General features: G+C 27.0%; 1 protein-coding gene across 1 annotated transcript; it reads left to right on the forward strand.

Annotated features, from left to right (window-relative positions):
- The first annotated feature begins 414 nt into the window (after positions 1–414).
- Positions 415–27,297, forward strand: kdn (knockdown). The gene is made up of 5 exons (XM_065506745.1): positions 415–563; positions 866–955; positions 22,177–22,335; positions 25,616–25,975; positions 26,045–27,297. Exons 2-5 carry the CDS (start codon positions 911–913, stop codon positions 26,873–26,875), a joined length of 1,395 nt encoding a protein of 464 aa, XP_065362817.1. The 5' UTR covers positions 415–563; positions 866–910; the 3' UTR covers positions 26,876–27,297.

Genomic DNA, 27,297 nt, shown 5'->3' on the forward strand with positions numbered 1-27,297 from the left:
GAGTTTACATAAATTAACACCAAAACGTTTATTGATTTAATGAGTTTCTTGAGGGGATTTTTATTCTTGTAATTATTACAATGATGTAATAAAAGAGTGTAAGAGAGTTTTAAGAGAGCAAAGCGGGTTTGTAATTGTTCGTAAATTTTTTAATAATAAAACGTGTGCCAAATTAATTTTTTGATTTTACTTTTCAATTATAAAACATTTTGTTATCTTTTTTTTTTGGTTAATTATAAAAAAAATATATAAGAGTATGTTTAGTGAGTGTTTGTTGTTGTTGTGGTTTTTGTAGTTAGTTGTTAATAAGCAAATATTTGGAGCTGCTAAAAGTGTATTTTGTTTTTGTTGCCTTTGCGTGTGTTTTGTGTGTTTGCTGTATTTGGGGGTACTTGGTGTATTTCCTTTAGCTAAACGTTTCAGTCAGCTTGTGGAGCTCAACGGCGGCGTTTGCTTCTTTTACATTAATTTTTCTGTTACAGAAAAAAAAGTCCTCTCCATTTTATTTGGCATACACTGTTCGACGACCAACGGCTTCGTGAACTAGTGTATTGTGTTGTTGTGTGAGTGTTAAAAATTAGAGAACAAAATAAAAACAATAAATAAATAAATCCCTTTCTTTTGGAAAAGTATTTATTTAAAAAGAAACCAAAAACAATAGCTGCTAGTTGATTTTTGTTTTGCATAAATTTTAATGAGTAGTTTAATGGTGGTTGTAGGTTAAAGACTAAAATTTGTATAAAAAAAACACGCGTGTTTTTAATTTTTTTGTTTGAAATATTTTTTCTTATAAAGTGTTTTATTTATTTATATAAATTATTTAAAATAAATTATCAAATTAATTTAATGTAATATTCTTTTTTAGGAATTTTTTTAAATAAGAAAATAAGTAAAGTGATTCTAAAACACAATGTCGATGTATCGTATTTCATCGCTTAAATTGCCAGAAGCTCAGGTGAGTTTTGTAGTAATAATACAACAAAAATATACAATTAAAATTAAAAAAAAAAAATAATCAACAGTGTTGTAAAGTGTTTAAGCTATAAAAATATATAATTTTCCTAAATATTCTTAATAATAAAACACAAATTTTCATTAAACTTAAGGGAATTGCTTGTAAATCATGTAAAATTATATAAATTTCCCCCTCCACCTCTCAAAAAAAGAACTCTTTTTTTTTCACTCTCCTTAAAAAGTAGGGTTAATCTCATGCTTACTTATTTATATGTTTGTTGTTGTTAACCGAGTGTGTACTCGCTCTTCAATTACTTTACTCTTTCATTTACGAAGTACAGTGTTGTTAGTGTAATCTTACTTTAGTAAACTGTTAGTAACATTGGGTGTGTGTTTTTATTGTTCTTTTTTTTTGTCATTTATCAGTGTGTAAACGTGGTGATTTTCTACCCGGAATATGTTTGTTGTTGTTTTCTTGTGTTTTTTTTTAGTTTCATATGTTTGTTGTATGTAAAATTCACGAGTGGTTTTTTTCTCTTTAACCTTTAGTGCGTATTTTTTTGCTGTTTTTACACCAGGCAAGAGGATTTTTTTTGCAAAAATCTTATTCTTATCGTGTGATTTTTCACGCTTGCGTTTAAATTTTTAAGTTAAATGTTTTTTTTCATTCATTTTTTTTCTTCGTTTGTATAAAAAAACGACTTATAAGATTTTCTCTTATTACATAATAATAAATGAAAAAATTTATTTAAATGCAAAAAAATAGTTGAATAATGTTATTTAAATTGAAACTATTTTGTAAATTTTTATAAAAATTTAAAAAAAATTAAAGGGAATTTTATTAAAATTCATAGAAATTAAAATGTATGACAAATTCTGTAATTTATTAATGAAAAAACTTCACCGGTTTGTAAAATCTCTTCAAAATATTATTGATAAAAATTTATATTTTTTTCAAAATTTAACAAAAATTCTTTGATTTGTATAAATTTAAAATTCTCGCACACTAAATAAGCCACAAAATGTATATTTCACCTGAAATAATGGTAAATAATTAGATATATTTTTTTTATGGAAAATCTGGCTCCCCAAACCCCATTTTAATATTCAAAACTATAAAATTTTGAAAAATATTAAATATATTGATAAAAAAGAAAAGAAAATTTAAAAAAAAATTTTAAAAATTTTAACTCAAAAATAAGAAGAAATTCAAATTTTTATTTTAGAAATACATAAATAAAATTGCTTTTCTTTAAATTTGACTTAAATTTTTAAATTTTTTTAAAAAAAAAATTTTATTTTTGAATTAAAATTTGTCTAAATTTTTCAATATTTTTTTTCATATAAAATTTTTAGTTAAACAATCACTATAGGCCGTAGAATTTAATAAATATGGATCGAATATTTTTGAATAATAAAAAAAAATATTTGAATAATTTATTTTAGAGTTTCAAAAAGATTTCTTTATGGTTTTTAATACATTACTGAAAATTATTTAAGTTTCTTAATCACCCCTATCGTGAAAAACATGTGAAATTTATGTTCCCATGAAATATCCATTTCCCTCGAAGGGAAAATTGCTATCGTGATATTCCCCTAAACTTTTCATTCACAATAGTTGATTTTGTTCGTAGCAGCTGTTTATTGTTTACAAAATTTCATCTAAAAATTTCACAACATGGGAAATTTGTTCACATGAACAAAGTTTATGAACGAAAAATAGGAAATGGGAACATATTTCATGTGAAATAATCACCCCTATCGTGAAAAACATGTGAAATTTATGTTCCCATGAAATATCCATTTCCCTCGAAGGGAAAATTGCTATCGTGATATTCCCCTAAACTTTTCATTCACAATAGTTGATTTTGTTCGTAGCAGCTGTTTATTGTTTACAAAATTTCATCTAAAAATTTCACAACATGTAAAATTTTTTTCACATGAACAAAGTTTATGAACGAAAAATGGGAAATGGGAACATATTTCATGTGAAATAATGATTCGCGATAGGGGTGAATCAAAACTATAAAATTTCCAAGAATAACCATTATCAAAAACTCAAACATTTTACGTTGATTTTTCTCACCACTTAGGTTTTTGTCAACTGAGTTAGGTCATTGACCGGAGAGTTTCCGCTCTATGTCTATTAATCTAGGGTTTTAGTTTTCGTATGTTTTTGTACTAACACCTTCTCACCATGTATGTAGGTTTTTAACAACTGAGTTAGGTCTTTGACAGGAGAGTTTCCAATCTATGGTTTTAGTTTTCACATTTTGTTTACTAATACATTCTCACCACTTAGGTTTTTAAAAACTGAGTTAGGTCTTTGACAGGAGAGTATCCGGTATATGGTTTTATTTTCCACATTTTGTTTACTAATACATTCTCACCACTAAGGTTTTTAACAACTGAGTTAGGTCTTTTCGATCTAGATCTATTAATCTATGCTTTTAGTTATCACATGGTTTTCTTTGCCAATAAATTCTCTTCAGTTACGTTTTTTGACAACTGAGTTAGGTCTTAGACAGAAGAGTTTCCACTATCTATGCTTTAAATATTCTTTATTCAAAAAGAATATTGAAAAATTAAGACAAATAAAAAAAAACCTTCAAAAATAATTTTTTTAAATTATTTATTTAAAATATGTTATAAAGAGTGCTTTTTAAGCCCTATAGAACATGAATTTTAATCAACAAAAGTTTTTTTTCGAAATCATTAATATTTGAAAATAATTTCGGGCTTATGGCCACCGAGGCTGTTCTTTATGAATCGCATTCTGGATGAAGAATTTTGGGTCACTTTTTCGATCATTGCTGGTCATATGACACGAATAACACGAACAATGTTGGCCTCCAAGGCGTTAATTGTTGCTGGTTTATCAGCATTAATCAGTGACTTCGAGAGGTGTCAAATCTTACCACCTTGGAGACCAACTGACAGGTCAATTTCTCGAAATAAAGTTATCGGCAAATTTTGATTTCAATATTACACGTACACAGGGGGGGAGACAAAATTAAAATTTGTTCTAAATTTTTCTTTTTATTCCTTTTTTTTATATGAAAACTTTTCGGTTTAGGGGGGTGAAATTTCCTATTTCACTCCCTCTGGATCCGCGCCTGCACGTACAGCCATCCTGTTGAAACCACATCTTGCCTGAATCAATATCATCCAAATTTTCAACCAAAAAATCATTGATCATGGTGCCGTAATGATCTCCATTGACCCTAACAAGAGCTCTAGCTTCATTTTTGAAGAAATAAGGTCCGATGATGCCACCAGCATGAAAACCGCACCAAACTTAGCATTTTCCTGGATGTAATGGACTCTGTAGGGTCTGTTGTGGATTGGTCTCACTCCATATGCGGCAATTTTGTTTACTAACAAACCCGTTAAGCCAAAAATGAGCCTCATCGCTCTGAACACAATTTTGGGATAAAACAGTCGTCTATAAATAGCACCAATCGATGACAGAATTTGGATAATTTTACGGAAGGCCTTAAACTTTCATAAAATTAATCTTTTAGACACCCTGTGAGAATACAAAATAATCTACAGGGTGTCAAAGTTGATCATCATACCGAAAATGATTTGCCAGAGTATCACCAATATTTATAGGTGCCAGTCGCCAATATGGAACCGTTTGGAAAAAGGTTTACAAGTAAATGATACAAGAGGCCTTAAACTTTCACCCTGTATGAATACAAAATAAACTACAGGGTGTTAAAGTTGATCATCATGCAGGAATACAATTTTTTTTACTAACAAATACAACTTCAATACTATTGATGCGTTTAAAAATAGGTGTACATAAAAGTAATAAAGCAGGTCATAAGCTTTTAGAAAATATAACATTGTAAACACCCTGTTTAAATACAAATTGAATTACAGGGTGTCAAAGTTGAGCATTGGAAAACTTAGGGGCGTCAATCAACAATTATCAACAAATAAAGCTTTCAGAAAATTAAACTTGTAAGCAGCCTGTTTCAGTACAGAGTAAACTACAGGGTGTCAAAGTTGAACATCAAGCCTGAGAAAAAACTAAATTTATATTAACAAATAAAACTTCTGAACTATTAAATCAATTGAGGAGGGCTTAAGCTTTCAGAAAATTAAACTTGTAAGCAGCCTGTTTCAGTACAAAGTAAACTACAGGGTGTCAAAGTTGAACATCAAGCCTGAGAAAATCCACAATATTCTGGGTCCTCATAAGATTCTAAGACGATCTATCTATGTCCGTTCGTCTGTCTGTCTGTTGAAAACTCAATAGGGCCCAAACGAAAGAAGCTAGCTGGCTGAAAATTTTTACAAATACTCTCTGTTGATAAGGTTTGTTTGGTATTAAAAATGGTCTAAATGGTCCCCGGAATATTGTTTGAGCATTCATAAATATATAGATTATGCAGCAATCCATATAAAATGTTGCAAAAATTAGTTTCAAGAACTCGGAAATTATACTGTAAAACATGGCAATAATCGGGCAACATTTGTCCCTAGTCCCCATACAAGGTCCCGCTCAGAAAATGTCATGAATATTCAGAATTGTCTTGTAATAATTAATATCGTGATGAATTTGGTCATAAACAAGTTTTATATGATCCTCAACTTTTGTGAGGATCGGTCCATAATTAACCCTACTCCCATATACCCATATTGATTCGACATAGCCGAACATAACACTCTTATTTGTTCATTTTAAGATCGTTTTGTTTTTGTGAACCCACTGTGATCTTTTTACACCATTAACTTACTTTTTCAATTTATTAGTTGGTACATACTTTTACTCACAAAATAAATAAATTACCTTCAGACAATAACAACAACAACAACGATCACAGTTAATTCTTCTTCTTTATGTTAAAAAACTAAACTGATCTCACTTTTGTGCCATTTCTCAATGGAAAAAACCCACACACCACCGGTTTATTTCTCACTATTTTGTTTCACTCTTTTTCTTTTTTTTTTTCCTTTTTTTGAAGACACACTCCCAAGAGTTTATTCACCTGAGAATATTTATAAAAAAAACATTTCTTTAGTTTGTTTGTAACATAAAGAAGTAGAACATGGCTAAATATAGCCAAGACCTATTTAACAAAATTGTATGTGAGTTTATTTGATGCATGCATGTTGAAAGAAACAACAACAACAAACATAGAGTTTCAATTACACGTAAAGGAGGTAGGGAGAGTAGGAAAGAAAACAACAACAAACATTGAAGTAAGTAAGAGTGTGGTGTGTTTGTATAAATTTTGGCGCAATATTTGTGGGCATGTGAAATTAACAGTTTGTTGTTATAACAGGAAATGTGGGGAAAGAAAATAAAAGGAGTTTGGGAATTTAAAGGATTTTTTATAGGGAAATGTAAAGTAGGCATATTTAAAGCAATATTTTTAGTGTTTTCAATAATTTTTTATATATTCGAAGCATTTTTAATTTAATTTTTATTTAATCATAAACTTTTCATTGCTTATAAATAATTAATAAGCTGCTTAATATTGTTTACATTAATTCAAGTCTTCTTGATTTAAAATTTTACATATTTAAGTCTGTATTTACTAAATTATTTTAATAAAAACACCTTAAATTCCCACAATACAAAGTCCAGACCCCGTGATTGATAATTTTATATTAATCAAGGCCAAAATATTTAAAAATAAACTTCATGTTTAATATTAAATATAAATTTGCGTTCATGAACTTGACACATGTTCAATTCCTGCTCATAAATCTACATTTATGATGGCCGGATTTTCAATAATTATTTATTTATAACTTAATCTACACTACAACTACTATATGCCAGCCAATATTTTATCTTAATGACTTTTGGTCATGGGGGTAAAAACTGTCTTATCTGGGGGAAAAAATGCGAACAAAAAACTATGCAAATGATAAGAATTTTGAATGTATAAAGCGGAAAATATTTGAATTTTTAATAGTTTTACACAAGGAATTTAATTTTAACTTTAAAAAAAAAAACTTTTGTAACACATCAAAAGAATTAAAAAAAAAATTTTACATTTTGACCAAATGTTAAGAATTTTTAAATCTAAAGCAGAAAATAAATAATTTTTTAGTCATTTTATAAATTGAATTTATAAATCTAAATGAAATTTACCTAAAAAATAAAAAAAAATATAAATTTTTTTAAAAAAATATTAAAAATACTTAAAAATTAGGCCAGATGATTGAAATTTTTTTAATATTAAGCAGGAAGTAGTTAAATTTTTAGTAATTTTGAAAATTGAATTTATAAATCTAAAATCATTAGCTTTCAGAAGTGTAAAATAAGCTTAATATATTGTCAAATTTGATTATCTCGAAAATGCGAAGCTGATATTTCTCCCAACTTCTACTTACATAGACAGATAATTGTATCTTTGAAGTTACGGTTCAGATTAAAATACATTGTACACCTAAATTACTAAAGAGGACCTAAGCTTTCCGAATACAAATTGTAATCAGCTGGTTTTTCTCTAAAGCTAAGCTAAAGGGTGAAATTTCCTAAACTATTAAACATTTTCTCTGTATTACTTTCGAAGTTTAACTAGCAATTTAAAACCATGTTAAAGATAATAAATATTAGAAAAAAAAACTCTTAAAATTAACCATGATTTGGCTGATTATCAAAAGATTAGATATTTTTCTATTACCCTTAAATGTGCGTCTTTAAAATACTTGAAGTTTGTATTTATTTAAAGATATTTATAAATGAAATAGTTCTTTGATTATCACTTCATATCTCCATGACGTGACTACAAACAAATAGAGATAAGAATGTTTTAAAAACTCGAAGCAGCCCTAATAAATACAAAATGACTTAAAATTTTTGAACAAATTTATTTTAATTTAAATTACACTGACATAATTAATATAGTTTCAAAATGACGTTATTAATCAATCAAATTTGTTTAAATATTTCCACAAAATAAACAAATTTAACTTAAACAATGTGGCCAGCTCTGGTTTTAAATATGTTAATTCACAGTAACGATACACACTTTTCATTCACATTAGATGCAATATTTGTCATGTATAGACAGGGAGTAAAAATGTTAAGTTAACACATAATGTTTCAAATATAAATTGGACAAAAAAAGTCTTTTCTGTCTGCCAAATGTCTAAAGTTACTTTTTCTATTCATGAATTATAAAAAATAACTGAACTTGAAGCTGAATAATTAAGTCATATCAAATTGAAAACTTTTTGTTTGTTTTAATTTTCAATTGTTTTTTGAATTGTTTATAAGATCTTCCGTTTGATTCTTAAATTATTTATATTTTTTTTTATAATTTAGATGTTGTTTAGATAGTTAAACTTGAAGGTTATTTGCAAAATCTAATACAATAATTTACTCAACAACTCTAAGTTTTGTTATTTTTATTTTCTATTGTATTTTAACCGACTGTTTATTGGCACGCGAATTTTATACATTTTTTCTAACAAATACACAGGAAATAAAAACGCCCCCCTTTGTAATGTCTTTACAGCAGTGGTCGGCATAAAGAGAACATGGAAAATAATATGTTATGCTCTTTATTTGTTTGATGTTATCTTACCAAAATGATAAAATTACATAAATTTTATGATTTTGTTTGGCCCTTGGTGTTTATGGATGTCGACCACTGCTTTACACACAAACACACAGCCCTTTTAAGCATTTGTTTATTAATATTTATCATGTTATATTTATAGCTGGAAAATACGATAAAAGAAATAATAATAACAAACATAATTTTGTTAGACATGAAAAAAGGGGCTCGTTACTTTGTGCTTTTTACACCCTTTAGGTTATCAATGAGCTAAATAAATAATAAAAATACGTTCTCTACTTGTGCCAATAAGAGTAAATTAATAAATTAAATAGAATATAACACAAGTATTTTTATGTTTAACACTTGCTTAATAAAAATATACGGCTGGATATGTCAACAAATTTATTTAGTTTAATTTTATATCATGAAATTTATGTTTAATACCATGAATTAATAGACAAAATTGTCTAGAATTTTAGGTAATTGTAGAGTTTGATAGTGATTTAATAAAAAATATAGGGGTCAGGCTTCAAATTATTATTATACAAGGGTTAAAAATACAATGGAAACTTTTCCAATTTCTGAAAATAGAAAACAATGGACACTTGGATAATTTTTACATTTACATGTTTATTATTAATACAATATAATAAAAAAAATTGTAAATTCGCTTAACAAACTTTTCTTTATAACAATATAATTTTAGAAATTGATAAAACATTGATTTAAACTTCATTTTACACAGTTTACTGAATTTAACACAATATTTACTTTAAAACATTACTTTATTACAACCCTGGGTAACGGATATTCATTTTGGTTTGTTTACATTTTGTTAAAAACAAACCTTTAGCTGCTTCTTCTAATTTATTAAGAAATATTTTAATATTTCTTTAATAAAACCCTTATTTATAATGTTTTCTTAATACAATTTAATATTTCAAAGCCATAAATCTCTATTAATTCATTTAATGCCGCCAAAAATATTTAATATTATTTCTCTCTACCTACAAAATTTGATTAGAAAATTTCCTTTCTGCTTACTCCCCTGCTCTTTTTGCTATTTTGCCACTCATTGTGAATCTTAAATTACGGAAAATATGAACACACATGACAGCTGAATCTTTTGTAGTTTAGTTAAATGATAACGTAATCAGAATGCGGCAAATTTAATTAAATATTCACATCAAGTTCATGCCTCCTTCTTGTACCAAACCACAGCAAATAGCACATGCAAAAAAACAATACCAACAACAAAAAAAAACATGTATCAATGACCAAGTAACATACAACAACAACACAGTTATAATTGTTGAGAAACAATTGAAACAAGAAGAACAAGCACAAAATAAATCTATACTCAATTATAGTAAAAAAAAACGCAAACATACTGACACACACACTCGTAAGAAATATTAAAGAGAGGGGAATGAAAAAAAAACGTGGACTTGACAACGATTGTGAAGGCGGCGTGTGTGTGTAATAATTTGCATATTTCAAGCTCTTCTTAAACTTCTTGTTGTTTTTGCTGTTGTTCTTTAATCATAATTTATACAGTGTTGTTAAGCCATGACAGAATGATTTAACAGTGGGGTTTTTGAGGGGGAAAAGCATTGTCATAAATTTTTAAATAATAGTACTCATAGTTTAAAATAACAATTGTGGGCAAAGTTCGTCTTCGTTTAAATTGTATATTTTATTTTCTTATACATTCATACTATATTTTTTTAATGCTTTTGCATTATTTAGTTGTTTTTTTTTCATTCGCAAACACTCAACAAGTGTAGTAAAGTGCAATAGAAACTAATGAAAACAGTGCTATATTGAATAAGTTAGAAATTTATAAAGAATAGATTTAAAAAAGTGTATAGATTTAAGCCAGCTTTAAAAGTTTTCACTGTAGTTTTGTTTAAGTGCTTTTCTAAAGTGCAAATTAGTTTTTTCTGTTTTATTAAATATGGAAATTTTATGTCAAATAGTGTAAAGTTTTATTTCTGGGGTAATTTTCAAGCATTCAATTGTTTTAAAAATATAGGAAATATGAAATATTTAGGTGCTGTTTTTAGAAAATTTAAAATAAATTAATATGTATAACATTTTATTATATAAATGTTTCTGCTTAGAAATTTAAAAGAACATATTTATATTGTTTAAATTTCAATATTTTTTAAAAAAAAATTCTTCAGAATCTATCAAAAACATTTTTAAATTATTATATTCAACAAATTTTTGAAGGATTTTAATGTATTATTTAAAGTTCTGTAAATTTTAGAAGTATTTTTATCACAAAAACTTTTTTGATAACATTAAAATTTTTAATTTTTTTTTTCAAAATTTTTCTAGTTTGAGAGCAAATAAATTAAAAATATGTTTGAAATGACAATAATTTAAATATGATTTAAAAAGCCTGAATCATTGGGAATAAAATAAAATATCTTTCATTTAAATTAGTATATAAATGTCATTATTAAGGCATTTTCTGCGGATAAAGAGATTGATTTTGCTCAGTTAATAATCCGTAATTTTTAAAGGGATTTTAAATGATGTAAAAAGAGAATCGTATGGGCTTTGAAATAAAGTATGGAAACAATTATTTTTTAAAAATATACAGCCTAATCTTATATATAAATAGGCCACACGTTTTTTTGTGGTACACTTTTAAGTATGTTATTGTCCACCAATATTGATGAAACTTATATGGTTTGAGAGGTTATTTTATTTAGATTTACAGAACAACATTTTTTTTTTTAAATTCTTTCCAAGAAAGTGGTAAAAAGCGTTTAAAAGTGGTCGAATTTCGGCCACCGGGCGATCCTAGTTATGAATAAAAATTCCCCGGGCGTTTTTCCCCTTTTCTCATTTTTCCTATTCAAATTCAATGGGAAAAAACTCCCGGGGAACAAACTCCCGCGGAATTTTTTATTTATAATTGTGCTGATAAAAAAATAATTTTCATTTTCAATTCTTTTTTCATTTGGCCTCAATTTATATAAAAAATCATTCTAAATTACTGTGATTTAAATAAATGATCAAAAGCTTGACTTATTGTGAATAAAAAAGTGGTGCTACTTTTTCTGAGCAGGGAAATTTAAATTGAAAGTACAAGAAGTTAACAAAACCTAACTCAGTCATTTGTCAAGCGATTTAAAATTTTTAAAAAGCTCTGGGAAGAAAAGCCTTTATGTTTTCAAATCAGCTAGACATTTGTGTAAATAAACAAAATGTATGGCAGAATTTTTAGAAAAACAATTTAAAATATTTTCAAAATTGTTTTAATTTTGGTGCATGTAAAATTTTTGTTTAGAATGACAATTATTTGTTTATATTTTTGGAAAGCAGACATTTTTCACTTAAATTGGTTAACAAATTTTCTTGAATAGGGAAGCTAACTCAGCGAACCTAACTCATTAATTTCTGAAGCGATTTTAAATTCAAAACGAAAAATGGAAAAAAATCCTTTATGTTTTGAAATCAGCTAGTCATTTGTGTAAAATATAAAAAATTTTAAATTTCGTATCTTTGGCGACAATTTATGTAAAAATTTTGTTTGAAATGACAATTAATTGTTTAAACGTTTGGAAATCTTATGTTATTTGTAATAAAATAAGATATTTTTCATTTAAATTGTTTGCTACTTTTTCTGTCTAGGAAAATTTTTTTTTTTTATTAATTTTATATTTTGTCCTACTTTTTTGCCAAAAATTTGTAAATCTTATACCAATTCGTATTGGAATTAAATTTACAATTAATTTATAATAGATGAAATATAAATTTGAACATATTTTTTACGCCCACTTTCTAAATTTCTCGTAGAAGGCGTTGCTAAATTTAATAAAATAAGTATTTCGCTTTTAAGCTTGTTCAAAAATTTAACATAGATTGGCATTTTCATATTAAGTACTTTAAAAAATTCTAAACGGATTTTTTTACGCCCACTTAAAATTTTTTTTATTAATTTTATATTTTTCCTACTATTTTTGAAAAAAATTTGTAAATCTTATACCAATTCTTATTGGAATTGAATTTACAATAAAGTTATAATAGATAAAATATAAATTTGAACATATTTTTACCCCCACTTTCTAAATTTCACATAGAAGGCGTTGTTAAATTTAATAAAATAAGTATTTCGCTTTTTTACAGATTTTTTTACGTCCACTTTTTAAATTTTTTTTATAAAGGGCGTGGCTAAAATTAAAAAACTTAGATTTTTGCTTTTGCTCAAACATTATCATAAGTTGCGATTTCCTTATTAAATTATGTAATTAAATAAAGTTTTTAATTAAATGTCTAAAAATTTTAAATTTCCCTAATTTGAAAATTTAACATAACTTTGACATTTTACAAAGAATTTAAGTGAAGTATATCTTATTTCAATTAGATTAAATTGAGCTTTTAGTTTATTTAATAATATAATGATAATTTCAAATATAATTATGAACTTAATCAGCTCTAAAGTTAAGAAATTTAGAAAATAATTTCAAAAATTTCAAATTTCCCTAATCAGGGAATATAAATGAAACAACTTTGACATTTTACAAAGAATTTAAGTAAAAAATATGTTATTTCATTCAGATTAAATAGGGCTTTAAGATTGTTTAATAAAATAATGATAATTTCATATATAATTAGGAATTTAAAAGGCTCTAAGAAATTTAGAAAATAATTTCAAAAATTTCAAATTTCCTTAATCAGGGAATATAAATGAAACAACATTGACATTTTACAAAGAATTTAAGTAAAAAATATGTTATTTCATTCAGATTAAATAGGGCTTTTAAATTATTTAATAAAATTATGATAATTTCAAACATAATTTAAAATTAGAAAATTTTGAAAATTAATTAAATCAATTTTTTAGAAATTATTATAAAAATATACCTAAAATTTTTGATTATGTATAAAAGTGTATATATGATTAAAAAGCTGTAGGGATTATGTTTTCATATCATTTTAAAAATTTGAGAATGACCAAGAAATACATTAAGTGGGCGATGCCATAAGCATTTGTTCAACTATCAGCTGCAAATGTCAAATAATTATACAAAAATGAAAATATCAGTTTGCAGCTGCTTTATATATATAAAATCCGCTGAAACCTCTTGACTTTTTCAGACATTTGCTTAAATGTTAATAATAAAAAAAATTCACGCTAATTTGGTTCTGCTGACATTTCCCCCGATAATCTGAAATGTCATTTGTTTGCTGTCAAATTTCCTACTGGTTATATTTTCTTTGTTATTGTAATTAACGCGTAGATCAGTTAAACTTAACAACAAATTGCGTCTTGTTATATTAGTCACAGGTTATTGGTTACTTATATTATTTCAAATTAATTTTTGTATAAAGACAGCCAACACAATTTTTGTTTTAAAAAAAGAAAAAATACATTTAAATGTTTCGACTTTGGCATAAACAATAATTCATATGGCTTCTTCAAGATGTTTCTTAAATCAAACATTTACTTTGATATGAAAAAAAATATATATTTACATTTTGTATTAATTTTATTTTAATCTGTTTTAATATTTTGTATCTATTTGATTTAAAAATAACTCTAAAAGAAAAACAAATATTTAATTTTAAAAAGTTTTCTTCATACGTCATACGTTTACGTAACATATATACATACATAAATTTTGTTTAGTTTTTCTTTCAGAAATTTTCAAGAAAATCTTTTATCTATTACACTCTCTTAAAACCCTCTAAATTTTTACGGAGAATCTGCGCAGACTTTCACAAACACCAACAAAAATCAATGCAAAAATGTTCATAAAACCCACCACCTTTCCCCACTCTATTCGCTACTACACCCAGAGAAATTAATAGTGCAAATTTAAAATAGTCTCTAAGCTAAAATTATTAATACTCACAAAATGTTTGATTGTTGTTAGTTTCTTTTAATCATAATTTTTTAAATTATTTTTTTGGTATAATTTGCATAATCAATTTCTTTCCAAGTTGATTGAACTTTTTAGCTAACAGGTTTTTTTTTACAATAAATTTATTTAGAAAAGATTTATTATAATTTGTTTTTAACTACGAATATAATTTGTTTAAAAATATTCAAACACGTTTAACTGATGTTAACATTAAATTAACTCATTAACTTGATGTAAATTCTATATAAAGTAATAAAGGAAGTTTTTAAGTCTAGAGCTGTAATTCAAGTGCAACTTGTTTGAGGCTATAAAAAAAAACCTTGATTAATCATCAATCATTTGGAAAATTATCTACAATTTAATTCAGTAAACAATTTATAAAATGATTCATTTAAAATGTTGTCATGTTTTGATTACAATGTGCATTAAAGTTAGAGCAAAACCGACATTCTTTAAAATAAAAAAATTCCCTGGCATTTTCCCTCAAATTAGTTGCCAGTATTTCTTAATAGTTTGATTAAATACTTAATAGTTGTTAGGTTATGGCTTAAAGTTAAGTAAATAACCAGTTTCTTATATTATTTTCTATTTTTTAAGCTTTTTCTATTTTGTAACAGTAAACTCCTGTTTTCGTCAAGCAAATCATCTGGTAGCCTTTAACATCCTTGTATAAACATTGTTTGCACTATTGGCATCTCTGTATTTCTCTCACTCTCTTTTACATGTCTTGTCATAACGGGTTTTAAATATGTAAACAGTGTTACCTATGCATTGTTTACTTTTAAGGATTTTTTGCAAACTAACGGTAAATTGTAGTTTTTGTGTGATTTTTTTTCAAATAAAAAAGAAAAATAGGGATTTTTGGAAAACTCACTGGGGAAAGTAATAATTTTAACATAAAAATGCTTTTAACTACAATTCTCATTATTTTTATTATCTTTTCATGGTTAGACAGTTCTATTTACATTTATTTGCAAAGTTTTACGTAAGATTATTTATATATTTATCTCTATTTAAACAAGTGTATTTGATTAATTTATTTATTTATCTCAATTATGTTAAATGTAAATAGAAAATAATCATATGATGTCATTAAATGATATATAAATAATGTTTTAGTTTCAAGGTTAATTGGAAAAATGTTTGAAAAAAATAAGAGATAAGTAATTAAGTGAAATGTTTAGAAATTGTAAATAAATTTTAAAAAGAGATAATTAAATAAGCAAAATATTTATATTATTTTGAAATTAAATAAAATTGTTTGAACTAAATGTATTAGCTTTGCAGTTTTCTCACCAAAAACCAGTACATCTGGCCAGTTCTTGAACTAAAACTTCTATTCATCAAATTCTTTTTCTGAGGACAGTAAATATTTGTTAAACACGTGAAACTAAACATTTCTAAAATTTGATTTACTGAAAAATAATTTGTTTACACAAACAATTCATTAATCACATGCAGCAATTTATTTTATTATGTTTGTTAAAAAATGTCATGCAAAGTAAATATTTATGGCTTTACTTAGGAAATATTAATGAGGGCTAAAAATTTTAGCAAAATAAAAGTATATATAATTCTCACCTGGTCTTTACTTTAATTAAATTTTGCCATCAGTTATTTAAAAAACAAATATTTGTGGCAACATTTTTTTTCAATAATAATGAATGCTAAATATGTTGGCTACTTATTTAATATCCTCTATTTTGCTTAGAAAGATTGGAGAACAGAACTAGAACAGAACTAGAACATAACTAGAACAGAACTAGAACAGAACTAGAACAGAACTAGAACAGAACTAGAACAGAACTAGAACAGAACTAGAACAGAACTAGAACAGAACTAGAACAGAACTAGAACAGAACTAGAACAGAACTAGAACAGAACTAGAACAGAACTAGAACAGAACTAGAACAGAACTAGAACAGAACTAGAACAGAACTAGAACAGAACTAGAACAGAACTAGAACAGAACTAGAACAGAACTAGAACAGAACTAGAACAGAACTAGAACAGAACTAGAACAGAACTAAAACAGAACTAGAACAGAACTAGAACAGAACTAGAACAGAACTAGAACAGAACTAGAACAGAACTAGAACAGAACTAGAACAGAACTAGAACAGAACTAGAACAGAACTAGAACAGAACTAGAACAGAACTAGAACAGAACTAGAACAGAACTAGAACAGAACTAGAACAGAACTAGAACAGAACTAGAACTAGAACAGAACTAGAACAGAACTAGAACAGAACTAGAACAGAACTAGAACAGAACTAGAACAGAACTAGAACAGAACTAGAACAGAACTAGAACAGAACTAGAACAGAACTAGAACAGAACTAGAACAGAACTAGAACAGAACTAGAACAGAACAGAACTAGAACAGAACTAGAACAGAACTAGAACAGAACTAGAACAGAACTAGAACAGAACTAGAACAGAACTAGAACAGAACTAGAACAGAACTAGAACAGAACTAGAACAGAACTAGAACAGAACTAGAACAGAACTAGAACAGAACTAGAACAGAACTAGAACAGAACTAGAACAGAACTAGAACAGAACTAGAACAGAACTAGAACAGAACTAGAACAGAACTAGAACAGAACTAGAACAGAACTAGAACAGAACTAGAACAGAACTAGAACAGAACTAGAACAGAACTAGAACAGAACTAGAACAGAACTAGAACAGAACTAGAACAGAACTAGAACAGAACTAGAACAGAACTAGAACAGAACTAGAACAGAACTAGAACAGAACTAGAACAGAACTAGAACAGAACTAGAACAGAACTAGAACAGAACTAGAACAGAACTAGAACAGAACTAGAACAGAACTAGAACAGAACTAGAACAGAACTAGAACAGAACTAGAACAGAACTAGAACAGAACTAGAACAGAACTAGAACAGAACTAGAACAGAACTAGAACAGAACTAGAACAGAACTAGAACAGAACTAGAACAGAACTAGAACAGAACTAGAACAGAACTAGAACAGAACTAGAACAGAACTAGAACAGAACTAGAACAGAACTAGAACAGAACTAGAACAGAACTAGAACAGAACTAGAACAGAACTAGAACAGAACTAGAACAGAACTAGAACAGAACTAGAACAGAACTAGAACAGAACTAGAACAGAACTAGAACAGAACTAGAACAGAACTAGAACAGAACTAGAACAGAACTAGAACAGAACTAGAACAGAACTAGAACAGAACTAGAACAGAACTAGAACAGAACTAGAACAGAACTAGAACAGAACTAGAACAGAACTAGAACAGAACTAGAACAGAACTAGAACAGAACTAGAACAGAACTAGAACAGAACTAGAACAGAACTAGAACAGAACTAGAACAGAACTAGAACAGAACTAGAACAGAACTAGAACAGAACTAGAACAGAACTAGAACAGAACTAGAACAGAACTAGAACAGAACTAGAACAGAACTAGAACAGAACTAGAACAGAACTAGAACAGAACTAGAACAGAACTAGAACAGAACTAGAACAGAACTAGAACAGAACTAGAACAGAACTAGAACAGAACTAGAACAGAACTAGAACAGAACTAGAACAGAACTAGAACAGAACTAGAACAGAACTAGAACAGAACTAGAACAGAACTAGAACAGAACTAGAACAGAACTAGAACAGAACTAGAACAGAACTAGAACAGAACTAGAACAGAACTAGAACAGAACTAGAACAGAACTAGAACAGAACTAGAACAGAACTAGAACAGAACTAGAACAGAACTAGAACAGAACTAGAACAGAACTAGAACTAGAACAGAACTAGAACAAAGCTAGAACTAAAGTAGAATTCAACTCCTAATAAGCTTATGGAAGCAAATATTTGTAGAAGGATGAATAAAATCTTAATTAATGTGATCCAATCTGTAAATATTTCTCTTCAGTAGCTATTCTATTTTAGACAAATGATTTGTAATTCCGTAATTTCGTTTAATGATCAACCATTGCCACTTAAAGTTTCATATTTAAACAAAAATGTGTAGTTTTATAATACAATTTAAACATTTTAGAAAACTATGATGTCATATTTAAGTTTTGTTTAAAAATTATTTGAAATTCCTTTTTCTTTCAATTTTCTAACACTTTCCTTAAAATAATTCAATTATTTATAAAGTAAACTTTTAAATAATGTACCAAAATTTTGTTTACAAAATCTGTCCAAAATATATTTTGCAAACAACTTATTTCAATACTCAATACAAATTTTTCGCTAATCATTCTTGAATGAACAGAAAAACTAGACACAATGCTACTATTTTTTTTTGTTTCTTTTATTTTATTTTACTCGTAAAATAAAATCACATGACGTTGATAATTAAATAATCACATAATACCTTCAGTTTATATTCGTTAAACGTTTGCACAAGTTTTTATTTAGTTAAAAAAAAAAATAATATAAAAATGTGTTGCTGTTTAAAATCTTATCTTCATTTCCAAAGTGTATAGTAGGTAATTCATTTAAATGATATTTATCTGATTAAATATTGTAGAGATATGATGACTGGGGATTTTTGGTCGTTAAATATGAAAAAAAATTTCCAGTAGTTGAAATTTGGGTTTATTGAATACAATTGTTAGGGCTTATCTTTAAATAAATCAGTACTATCAATAATTTAATTCAATATTTACATTAACTTAACCCTTTTTAGTACTCCTAAATACAACTGTGTTTGCCTGGTTTATCATATGCAGTGTGGCCATACTGTTGTTGTTTATGATGCCATGTGAAGTTGTCAAACCATTGCATTATTTTGTAATGTTTTAATACTTTATCTTTATGGTCAAATGTCTACAAAGATAAGATTGTTTGTGTACAAAAATCCACTTAAAGTAGCAGACATTATTTGTAATATAGAAAGAAATCTATTTATTTTCTTTATGAATTCCTTAAAAACTAATAAACCAAATCAAAATACAAGTTCAAATCTGTTACATATTTTGTTATTTTTGGCTGTTCATGAATTTAAATTTTGATTACAATAAATATAAGGAAAACTACAAACTAATATACGACCTAATAAATCTTTTGCAAAAAAACATTTCCATATACACACAACGTAATTTCTGCTTTCAATCAGTGTAAAATCGAAATAATGACGCAGATCTTAAAAGCAAAGCTTTAAATTACAACTTGTTGTAACGTTTAAGTGGAAACGTAATAAATATTATGCGGTTTTGAAAAGTGTGATATATGCAAATCAAATATACACAGAAAAATTGGTTTGTTCACTGAGCTGTAATATAAAATATACAATTACAAAAACGTCTACAGTTCTATATGTATAAATAAATATTCAGCTGATGAAGACCGAAAGAGCAAGGGGGGTCTGGGAGACGTCTCTACGTCTGCTTGTTGCAATCATTAACATTTTGTAGGCGGTGGTGGTGGCGCTAATAATTTAATTATTGCAAAATCTAAATATTCCTAACAAAACATTTGATCTTAACGCTTGATCAATTTAAGGTTTTTGTTACCAGGTTTAATTTATTGCTTGTGTATGCTGCTATACTAATCGATTGTTTTCATTAATGGAAATTTATGCCAAGTTGTTTAAATTATAACAATTAAAACATCAACGAGATAGTTTGTTGGTGTTACAAATGGGCCGGTACTTGTTGCACTTTGAATTCAATTAATCAGTAAGCAATTGATGTTGTTCATACGATCAAGATCAAGATATGTTTGCATAATAAATAGACGCTATAAATAAATTTTAACTATAAAAAGCTAATAAAAAATTATCAACAATTTTCATTCATAAAATCCTTTAAATCGAAGCAAACTCTTTTACTGAAGAAAAATGTGAAAAATATTGTTAAAATAAAATTTCCCTTAAAGGGAAATTTTTCTAAATAAGGGAAATTTTAAAAATTTTATCAAATTCTTCATTTTCATTAAGTATAGTACTTAATAATGACCCAATTTGAGATAAACCGTGTTTAAATAAAATTTCCCTCAAAGGGAAATTTTTGAAAATAAGGGAAATTTTAAAAATTTTGCTAAATTCTGCATTTTAGTTAAGTATTGTATTTAATACTGAGAAAAACTGTGAAAAATCTTGTTTAAATAAAATTTCCTTTAAAGGGAAATTTTTGAAAATAAGGGAAATTTTTAAAATTTTGCAAAATTCTGCTTTTTTGTTAAGTTTTGTACTTAATACTGCAGAAAAATTCGAAAAATCTTGTTTAAATAAAATTTCCCTCAAAGGGAAATTTTTCTAAATAAGGGAAATTTTTTAAATTTTGCTAAATTCTTATTTTTTGTTAAGTATTGTATTTAATACTGAGGAAAACTGTGAAAAATCTTGTTTAAATAAAATTTCCTTTAAAGGGAAATTTTTGAAAATAAGGGAAATTTTCAAAATTTTGCGAAATTCTGCTTTTTTGTTAAGTTTTGTAATTAATAATGAACAAAACTGTAAAAAATCTTGTTTAAATAAAATTTCCCTCAAAGGGAAATTTTTGAAAATAAGGGAAATTTTTAAAATTTTACAAAATTCTTCTTTTTTGTTAAGTTTCGTACTTAATACTGCAGAAAACTGTTAAAAATCTTGCTTAAATAAAATTTCCCTCAAAGGGAAATTTTTCTAAATAAGGGAAATTTTTAAAATTTTGCTAAATTCTTCTTTTTAGTTAAATATCCTACTTAATAATAAACAAAACTGTTAAAAGTCTTGTTTAAATAAAATTTCCTTAAAAGGGAAATTTTTGAAAATAAGAGAAATTTTAAAAATTTTGCTAAATTCTTGTTTTTTTAATAGGAAGTTTTAAAAAATTTTCTAAATTCTTCTTTATCTCCAACACTAAAAAATAAAAATTCATAAAAGAACAAATATTAGGCCAGTTTTATATTAAAAAAAGTTTTTTTTTTTATTTTTAATGAGAGTTTTTAATTAAAAATGTGGAAACAAGTTTGAAAGTTATTTAAATTGTTACTCTTGTAATTATTTAAATGCGCTTTTAGTTTTATTTCAAAATGTCAACTTTTAGACCCTAGTTGTCAGTTTTTTCTATTTGAAACAAAATCTCAAGAGATAAGAAGACTACTATAGTTTTTTTTCCTAATCTAGTTAAAAGCGGATGGTTTTTCTCATTAATTAGATTTAGTTTAATCTTTATTATAAATCTAAATTTTACATAAACAATGACAGGTTAATGATCTCTCCTTATTGGCGCTCTGTTTATTATTATGCCAACTGTCAGATGTTTTAGGCCAAGTGTCATAAAAAAAACCAGTTAAGTGCCAATTCTAATATTATCAGGTGAGCAGACATAAGTTTAAAATCTAAACTCGTGTTTCAATACTCAATGAATGTCATTTGTAAAATACTTTCTCTATAGCTGTCTTTCTCTTTCTGGCTTATTTGAGTAAATAGAGCAGCTCTTTTTTTTTTTTTTTGTATGGAAACTTGGCGAAAATGATAATGAATTGCAGTGTCAATTTAACATTGACATAGCGTGACTAGTAAATTATACATTTCCCATTATATTAATAAAAAAACTACTATTCTAGTTGGGTACAATGCTAACGTCTGGTATAAAGCGTGGAAATTTATGTGTAGAAAAAAATTATTTAATTTCTTATCTGAAAAAAACTAGAAAAAAAAACTAAACAAAACATTACCTAATCAGTAGGGTGTTGAAAAGAAATAAAAACTGTCTGTGACAGTCTTATGATTAATGCATTGTTGATTATTTTTTATTATTATTATTTCATTTTCATGTATTTTTATTTATGTGTTTCTCTTTTTCTATTTGCTTTTACAGAAATTGAATGCTTTCTTGGCCCAATATGCCCGTTTCATCTCAGCTGATTCCAGCTTGCGCGATGTGCTCGCCTCCAAAATTCCCGCTGAACAAGAGCGTGTAAAGAATTTCAGAAAACAATATGGTGCCACCAAAATGGGTGAAACCACTGTTGATATGGTGAGTAAAATTTGATTTTATGTTAAAAATTATGAAAATTATTAAAGAAAAAGCTCAATGACCTTTTAAAATTGTAAAAAAATATTAAAATTAACAGTCTTTCAGAAAATAATCTATAGATTTTAATAATCTATTTAATAATGTAAAAGCTCTCTTTGAAATACTTCAAATACCGTTAGAAATCTCACAATTGCAAAAGAAATAGTCCTGTTCTCTTAATTTCTCTTTTTTTGTGTTTAAATTTACTAAATTTACCGTTATATGTTAAATATTCTCTTAATTTTACATAACTATTAAAGAGTAAGCCGACATTTTCTTTTTTTTCTTACGGTAATTAAGAATTTCCCTTGTTTTCTTATTTAAATTTACTCTTTAGCTAGTTTTACTCTTTCAGTAAAAACAATGTATTAAATAAATCAAAAAATCCCCTTCATATGGCCGCTATACACAAAGAAATTCATTCTTTATGGCCATTTGCCAAACGATTAAATAATCTTTTCTGATTTTTTTTTTCTTCTTCATAAAAAGTATGTTAAATAATAACAAATTATACAAAAAAACCTGAAAGAAAAACAAAACATTTTATTATATTGTACAAAAATATACTCCTCCTCACTCTCTCCTACTTTTCTGTATATTCTTTCATTCTAAATTTAAAATGCATTCGATTTTCGTGTTCTAAATAATTTTGTATTTTTTTGTGATTATACAACCAACAACATTCACTTATTTTGTTTCTACAATTGTTGTTAAGGAAAATGCAATTGTTATTACATGCAATTTGCTGCACGTTAGTTACTAAAGCTGCTAGCAAAAATAAAAAAAAATGCTATACAAAGTTTGACATATTGATTTTAACTTATGTCATTTGAATTGCAAATAAGAGGTCATTAAATAATTGAAATAAAAAAATATAATTACACAATAATTAGCTAATAAAGTTAGGTCATGAACTAAAATTTAATTTTACTTTCAAAAATTATCATGATTTTGAAGATTTAAATAGGAATTACAGATGTCCGTAAAAGGGAAATTTTTGAAAATAAGAGAAATTTTAAAAATGTTGCTAAATTCTTTGTTTTTGTTAAGTTTTGTACTTAATAGTGAAGAAAACTATGAAAAATCTTGTTTAAATAAAATTTCCCTAAAAGGGAAATTTTTGAAAATAAGGGAAATTTTTAAAATTTTGCTAAATTCTTTGTTTTTGTTAAGTTTTGTACTTAATACTGAAGAAAACTATGAAAAATCTTGTTTAAATAAAATTTCCCTAAAAGGGAAATTTTTGAAAATAAGGGAAATTTTAAAAATTTTATCAAATTCTGAGTTTTTATCAAGTTTTGTACTTAATAATGAATAAAACTGTGAAAAATCTTTTTTAAATAAAATTTCCCAAAAAGGGAAATTTTTTAAAATAAGGGAAATTTTTAAAATTTTGCTAAATTCTTTGTTTTTGTTAAGTTTTGTACTTAATACTGAAGAAAACTGTAAAAAATCTTGTTTAAATAAAATTTCCCTAAAAGGGAAATTTTTGAAAATAAGGGAAATTTTTAAAATTTTGCTAAATTCTTTGATTTTGTTAAGTTTTGCACTTAATACTGAAGAAAACTATGAAAAATCTTGTTTAAATAAAATTTCCCTAAAAGGGAAATTTTTGAAAATAAGGGAAATTTTAAAATGTTTCCTAAATTCTTCGTTTTTGTTAAGTTTTATACTTAATACTGAAAAAAACTGTAGAAAATCTTGTTTAAATAAAATTTCCCTAAAAGGGAAATTTTTGAAAATAAGGGGAATTTTTAATTTTTTTCAAAATTATTCTTTTTTGTTAAGTTTTATACTTAATAATGAATAAAACTGTAAAAAATCGAATTTAAATAAAATTTCCCTAAAAGGGAAATTTTTGAAAATAAGGGAAATTTTTAATTTTTTTCAAAATTATTCTTTTTTGTTAAGTTTTGTATTTAATACTGAAGAAAACTATGAAAAATCTTGTTTAAATAAAATTTCCCTAAAAGGGAAATTTTAAAAATTTTGCTAAATTCTTATTTTTTGTTAAGTTTTGTACTTAATACTGAAGAAAACTATGAAAAATCTTGTTTAAATAAAATTTCCCTAAAAGGGAAATTTTAAAAATTTTGCTAAATTCTTCTTTTTTGTTAAGTTTCATACTTAATACTGAAGAATACTGTGAAAAATCTTGTTTAAATAAAATTTCCCTAAAAGGGAAATTTTTGAAAATAAGGGAAATTTTAAAAATTTTGCTAAATTCTTATTTTTTGTTAAGTTTTGTACTTAATACTGAAGAAAACTATGAAAAATCTTGTTTAAATAAAATTTCCCTAAAAGGGAAATTTTTGAAAATAAGGGAAATTTTAAAAATTTTGCCAAATTCTTATTTTTTGTTAAGCTTTTTACTTAATAATGAACAAAAATGTTAAAAATGTTGTTTAAATAAAATTTCCCTAAAAGGGACATTTTTGAAAATAAGGGAAATTTTAAAAATTTTGCTAAATTCTTCGTTTTTGTTAAGTTTTGTACTTAATAATGAAAAAAACTGTAAAAAATCTTGTTTAAATAAAATTTCACTAAAAGGGAAATTTTTGAAAATAAGGGAAATTTTAAAAATTTTGCCAAATTCTAATTTTTTGTTAAGTTTTGTACTTGAACAAGAAAAATCTTGTTTAAATAAAATTTCCCTAAAAGGGAAATTTTTGAAAATAAGGGAAATTTTAAAAATTTTGCTAAATTCTTCCTTTTTGTTAAGTTTTGTACTTAATAATGAATAAAACTGTAAAAAATCTTACTTAAATAAAATTTCCATAAGAGGGAAATTTTTGAAAATAAGGGAAATTTTTAATTTTTTTTCAAAATTATTCTTTTTCGTTAAGTTTTATACTTAATACTGAAGAAAACTGTGATAAATCTTGTTTAAATAAAATTTCCCTAAAAGGGAAATTTTTAAAAATAAGGGAAATTCTAAAAATGTTGCCAAATTCTTCGTTTTTGTTAAGTTTTGTACTTATAAGGATCAAAACTGTAAAAAATCTAGATTAAATAAAATTTCCCCCAAAGGGAAATTTTTAAAAATAAAGGAAATTTGAAAATCCTTATATTTTATATGTTAAATTCTGGTCCGCCTCAAAATTAAAAATAAAACTTTGCCCGCCTCAAACTATTAAAATTCCTTTACAGTTTGAGCATTTTTCTTCCATAATTTTCCCTAAAAATATTTTCTATACCCTAATTCTAATCGTAATTTCATTGCTTTCACTTTATCCCCTAGATGTATGGTGGTATGCGCGGTATTAAAGCTTTGGTCACAGAAACCTCTGTCTTGGATGCCGATGAGGGTATTCGTTTCCGTGGTTTGTCCATTCCCGAATGCCAAAAGGTATTGCCAGCTGCTGAGGGCGGTGCTGAACCCTTGCCCGAGGGTCTCTTCTGGTTGTTGATGACCGGTGATGTGCCCAGCAAGGCTCAAGTAAAACAATTGTCCAAGGAATGGGCTGATCGTGCTGCTTTGCCCCAACACGTTGTCACCATGTTGAACAATTTCCCCACCACCTTGCATCCCATGTCCCAATTCTCGGCTGCCATCACTGCCTTGAATCACGACAGCAAATTCGCCAAGGCCTACTCAGAGGTAAGAGAGAAATTGTGTTTTTATTTTACAAAGAAAATTTATTAATTTAAATGTTTTGTTTTGTAATAGGGTGTCCACAAGACCAAGTACTGGGAATATGTGTACGAGGACAGCATGGACTTGATTGCCAAATTGCCCGTAGTAGCTGCCACCATTTACTGCAACACATACCGCAACGGTAAGGGCTCCAAATCCATTGACTCCAATTTGGATTGGTCCGCCAATTTCGTCAAGATGTTGGGCTATGACAATCCCGAATTCACCGAATTGATGCGTCTCTACTTGACCATCCACAGTGATCACGAAGGTGGCAATGTCTCCGCCCACACCGTGCACTTGGTTGGCTCCGCCTTGAGCGATCCCTACCTCTCCTTCGCTGCCGGTATGAACGGTTTGGCCGGTCCCCTGCACGGCTTGGCCAACCAAGAAGTCTTGGTTTGGTTGCGCAAATTGCAAAAGGAAGCCGGCAACAACCCCTCCGAAGACCAACTCAAGGACTACATCTGGAAGACCCTCAAGTCTGGCCAAGTTGTGCCCGGCTATGGTCATGCTGTGCTCCGTAAGACCGATCCTCGCTACACCTGCCAACGTGAGTTCGCCCTCAAGCACTTGCCCGAAGATGAGCTCTTCCAATTGGTTTCCAAGATCTACAAGGTGGTGCCACCAATCCTAACTGAGACCGGCAAGGTCAAGAACCCCTGGCCCAATGTAGATGCTCACTCCGGTGTCTTGTTGCAATACTACGGCATGAAGGAAATGAACTACTACACTGTGTTGTTCGGCGTTTCCCGTGCCCTCGGTGTGTTGGCCTCCCTCATCTGGGATCGTGCTTTGGGTCTGCCCATTGAACGTCCCAAATCCTTGTCCACAGACTTGCTCATGAAGATGGTTAAGAAGTAAATATCTGTTTTCTAGTAAATTACAGCAACAATAACAATAATTAACATCAACAAAAACCAAAAACTATTTCTAAACAACCACAACAACAACAACAAAAGTATCGAAACAAAAATTCATTATTGAAACAAACAAACAAACAAACAACATGTTTAATTTAAATAAAGAAAGGAAAGAAATTTCTTTTTTCTTTTCTTTTTATTAATATTAAGAAAAATATTTTGAATGTAATGAGAGGATTATATATAACAACAACAATAACTAAGAAGCAAACAAAAACAACAAATTTAAGAGAAAAAAACACACATTTACTTAACAAATTAAAGCTTAATTAATTTTAATTTAATTTAACACAAACAAACAACAAATAAAATAAAAAACTATTTAAAAATAAAAACCACAAAAAAACCTAAACAAAAATAAAA

This window comes from Calliphora vicina, chromosome 4 (assembly GCF_958450345.1).
Source record: "Calliphora vicina chromosome 4, idCalVici1.1, whole genome shotgun sequence".
In the NCBI taxonomy this organism is placed as follows: Eukaryota; Metazoa; Arthropoda; class Insecta; order Diptera; family Calliphoridae; genus Calliphora; species Calliphora vicina.

Coding starts and splice junctions, on each gene's coding strand:
- kdn (XM_065506745.1), top strand. CDS start 911: ATGTCGATGTATCGTATTTCATCGCTTAAATTGCCAGAAGCTCAG. Junction 956..22,176: donor TTAAATTGCCAGAAGCTCAG/GTGAGTTTTGTA, acceptor TTGCTTTTACAG/AAATTGAATGCTTTCTTGGC. Junction 22,336..25,615: donor GTGAAACCACTGTTGATATG/GTGAGTAAAATT, acceptor TTTATCCCCTAG/ATGTATGGTGGTATGCGCGG.